The 4,019-nt window shown below is 38.6% G+C and overlaps 1 protein-coding gene across 3 annotated transcripts in view; it reads left to right on the top strand.

Annotated features, from left to right (window-relative positions):
- Positions 1-4,019, top strand: part of BUB1B (BUB1 mitotic checkpoint serine/threonine kinase B) — a 63,467-nt gene that overhangs the window by 45,134 nt on the left and 14,314 nt on the right. For all 3 annotated transcript variants that reach the window (XM_017867895.1, XM_017867901.1, XM_017867905.1), the window contains exon 15: positions 1,573-1,847. In XM_017867895.1, the coding sequence (XP_017723384.1) occupies positions 1,573-1,847 (275 nt within the window). The remainder of the gene's footprint in view (positions 1-1,572; positions 1,848-4,019) is intronic.

The following is a 4,019-nucleotide window of genomic DNA, read 5'->3' as shown; positions in this document are numbered from 1 at the left end:
TATATATATATTTTTTTTTACTTTCTTTCTTTTTCTTTTTTGGATAGGCTGTCTGTCACCCAGGCTGGAGTATAGTGGCGTGATCTCAGCTCACTGCAGCCTCTACCTCCTGGACTCAAGCATTCCTCCCACTCAGCCTCCCAATTAGGTGGGACTACAGGTGTGAGCCACCATGCCTGGCTAATTTTTTATTTTTTGGAGAGACATGGTTTCGCCATGTTGCCCAAGCTGGTCTCAAACTCCTGGGCTCAAGTGATCCTCCCACCTCAGCCTGCCTCCCAGAGTGTTGGGATTTCAGGTGTGAGCCAATGCACCTGGGCAAATTTTTTTTTTTTTTTTTTTTTTTTTTTTTTTTTTTTTTTTTTTTGAGATTGAGTTTCACTCTTTCACTCAGGCTGGAGTGTAGTGGCATGATCTCAGCTCACTACAGCCTCCGCCCCCTGGGTTCAAGCAATTCTCCTGCCTCAGCCTCCCGAGTAGCTGGGATTACAGGTGCCTGCCACCATGCCCAGCTAATTTTTGTATTGTTAGTAGGGACGGGGTTTTGCCATGTTGGCCAGGCTGGTCTCGAGCGCCTGACCTCAGGTGATCTACCCACTTTAGCCTCCCAAAGTGCTGGGATTACAGCCACTGCACCTGGCCTATTATTTTTATTTAACTATACTTTGTTTCTTCCAGATGTACCGCCCACCTTTAGTTACTCAGTCAGAAATTCAAAGTATATGTCAAATTGGTAATGATCTAGAAAATTAATCTCTAGTATCCATATGGGTTAAATCAAATAGACACTATTTGTATACTACAGGTAAATATGTAAAGTGGTGTAATCTCTCTGAGGACAGCTAAGTAATATATATAAACTTTAGTGTTTATAACCTTTTGACCTGATAATTCTACTTTTAGGAATTAATCCTAAGAAAATTAAAGTGTTTCTAAAGATTTATGTACATTTAAAGTAGTTTTAAACTAGTAAAATCAGAATAACCTGAAAGTTGGTTAATTTTTTATAGACCCATAGTGTGGCCATTATGTTTTTAAAGAATTTTAAATAGCATAGGAAGGAAAAAATACAAAAAGCATGAGAAAGAGCAATACACAGTATCGTGAATGCTACATTTTCACTGGTTTTAAAACTCCTTTTTAAATGCATAAAATATGCTATGCATATATCCTACCAGACATACATGAGTTATCTTTAAGAAATAAATAAAAATTAGATATGTAGCATAGAGGAAGAAGACCTAAAAACTAGGAGGATAGCAGATTATTAGAATATTTACTAAGTGAAAGCCAGAAGAAAGATAGTATTTGTGCTTTATTTCATAGGTGAAATTTGTTGAGGAACGAAACATTGCCCAATATTTTTCTTTATATGGAGAATCTTCCTGGTACATTTTTTGGATGAAGTGTAGTTTACTGTGTTCATGATATAAAAACCTTTTTATCTTTGCCTAGATATTCTGATATGCTATTTCTCTATCCTATGTCACTGAGCTAATGTGTCTCTCTCAGTAAAAAAGTTCTTCATGTATTGAAATATTTTAGCTAAACTTTATATGGTTTTCATTTCAGGATGAATTTACAGGAATTGAACCCTTGAGTGAGGATGCCATTATCACAGGCTTCAGAAATGTAACAATTTGTCCTAACCCAGAAGACACTTGTGACTTCGCCAGAGCAGCTCGTTTTGTATCCACTCCTTTTCATGAGATAATGTCCTTGAAGGATCTCCCTTCTGATCCTGAGAGACTGTTACAGGAAGAGGATCTAGATGTAAAGACCTCTGAGGACCAGCAGGCAGCTTGTGGCACTATCTACAGTCAGACTCTCAGCATCAAGAAGCTGAGGTGATTGGGAATTTACAGGTTTTACAAACCAGATTGTTTACTCTCTTATTCTGTGTGTGCTTGTCAGTTATAGTAATCAGTTATCAAGTTCTTACTAACTGCCAGGTACTGTGCTAAGTGCTTTACATGAGAGTAGGGCTGCCCCAGATAAAGTGTCAATGGGATTTAGTGATTGATTTCGATGTGAGGGTTAAAAGTAAACTTTGATGGTGAAGAAACTAAGTGGTCCGAGAGGAGTATTGTACCACTGAGGAAACTTTGCAAAGTGTACATGATTGACAAAAAGGAGGCATTTAGTTTTTCTTTAATATTGAGTTTAAAATAGTGGTAGGATAGCTTTTGTTAATTTTATTTATTTATTTATTTATTTATTTACTGAAACGGGGTCTCTGTCCCCCAGGCTGGAGTGCAATGGCGCTATCTTAGCTCACTGCAACCTCCGCCTCCTGGGTTCAAGCGATTCTCTTACCTCAGCCTCCCAAGTAGCTGGGACTGCAGGCGCGCACCACCATGACTGGCTTATTTTTATATTTTTAGTAGAGACAGGGTTTCACCATGTTGGCCAGGCTAGTCTCAAACTCCTGACATCAGGTGATCACCCGCCTCGGCCTCTCAAAGTGCTGGGATTACAGGAGTGAGCCTCTGCGCCCGGCCAGCTTATGTGAATTTTAAATAGGCAACTAGAGATGTGTTTTTTTAAAAAGTATCTTTTGATAGAGAGGTGAAAATGAACTATGGAATAGATATGAGGGAATGGCTTACAGCCAGGGTCTGAGCCTTGTTTTAGGTCAGCTAATTTAAACTAATTCCAGTTTTAGGAATACTTTTAATTTGCCAATTTTGCTTTTAAAGCTACATTTTGAGAGACCAGATGCAGTGGCTCACCTCTGTAATCCCAGCACTTTGGGAGACTGAGTGGGGCAGATCACTTGAGGCCAGGAGTTGAAGACCAGCCTGGTCAACTAAAAAAAAAAAAATTTTTTTTGAGCTCTACTCAAAAAAACATTTTTTTTGAAAATTTTCCCTATAAGCTTTTAAGCACATTTGCTAGGATGTATTCACACTGCATGATTTGGGTTTCTCTTTTCTTTGCCTAATCTTTCCTTATTGAAGAAAAAAAAGTCCAGAGAAAGGATAAAGAGGAAGAAAGTGTCAATGTTAGTCAGTGTTTCTCAATATTATGGAATATAGAGTAGATATTTACTATAGGTAATATCTTTATTTACTATAGGTAAATAAAGCGTAAATCCAGAAATATATGCTAGACATGGCTTGTTCACCAGATTTAGAGGAGGTTACCTAGATTCTGATTTGGGGCAATAATGGACTTGAAAAGTAAGATTATTGCTGAGTGCATTGGCTCTTGCCTGTAATCCCAGCACTTTGGGAGGCTAAGGTGGGAGGATCCCTTGAGGCCAGGAGTTTAAGACCAGTCTGGGGAACAAAGTGACGCCTTGTGTCTAATAAAAATCAAAAAAATCAGCTAGGCATGGTAGCACTCACTCAGCTATCATTTCCTGGGCTCAAGTGATTCTCCCACCTCAGCCTCCCAAGTAATCCCAGAAATTAGCTTTTTTGTTTTACAACCTTTTAGCTACTTGGGAGGCTGAGGTGGGAGGATCACTTGAGCCCAGGAAATCAAGGCTGCAGTGAGTCATGATCATACCACTGCACTCCAGCTTGGGTGACAGAGTGAGATCCTGTCTCAAAAATAAAATGAAAAGAAAAAAAAAAATGAGACTATCAAATAAATTGATAACAAATTATAAATTATTTAAACCAAAATTTTATTAAATTGTATTAAAAAATAAAAGTATAACATAAAATTATAAAATTTATAGATTAAGGCTAGGTGCAGTGGCTCACGCCTATAATCCCAGCACTTTAGGAGGATGAGACAGGTGGATCACATGAAGGCAAGAGTTCAAGACCAGCCTGACTAACATGGTGAAAGCCTGTCTCTACTAAAAATACAAAAATTAGCCGGGTGTGGTGGCAGGTGCCTGTAATCCCAGCTACTCAGGAGGCTGAGACAGAATCACTTGAACCTGGGAGGCGGAGGTTGCAGCGAGCCAAGATCGTGCAGTTGCACTCCAACCTGGGTGACAAGAGCAAAACTCTGCCTCAAAAAAAAAAAAAAAAAAAAAAAAAAAAAATAAAAAATTTAAAAAA

The sequence above is a fragment of the Rhinopithecus bieti genome, unplaced genomic scaffold, assembly GCF_001698545.2.
Source record: "Rhinopithecus bieti isolate Rb0 unplaced genomic scaffold, ASM169854v2 scaffold_115, whole genome shotgun sequence".
Taxonomy (NCBI): domain Eukaryota; kingdom Metazoa; phylum Chordata; class Mammalia; order Primates; family Cercopithecidae; genus Rhinopithecus; species Rhinopithecus bieti.
The sequence above is the reverse complement of the archived record's forward strand: the minus strand, read 5'-3'. Positions and strand labels throughout refer to the sequence as shown.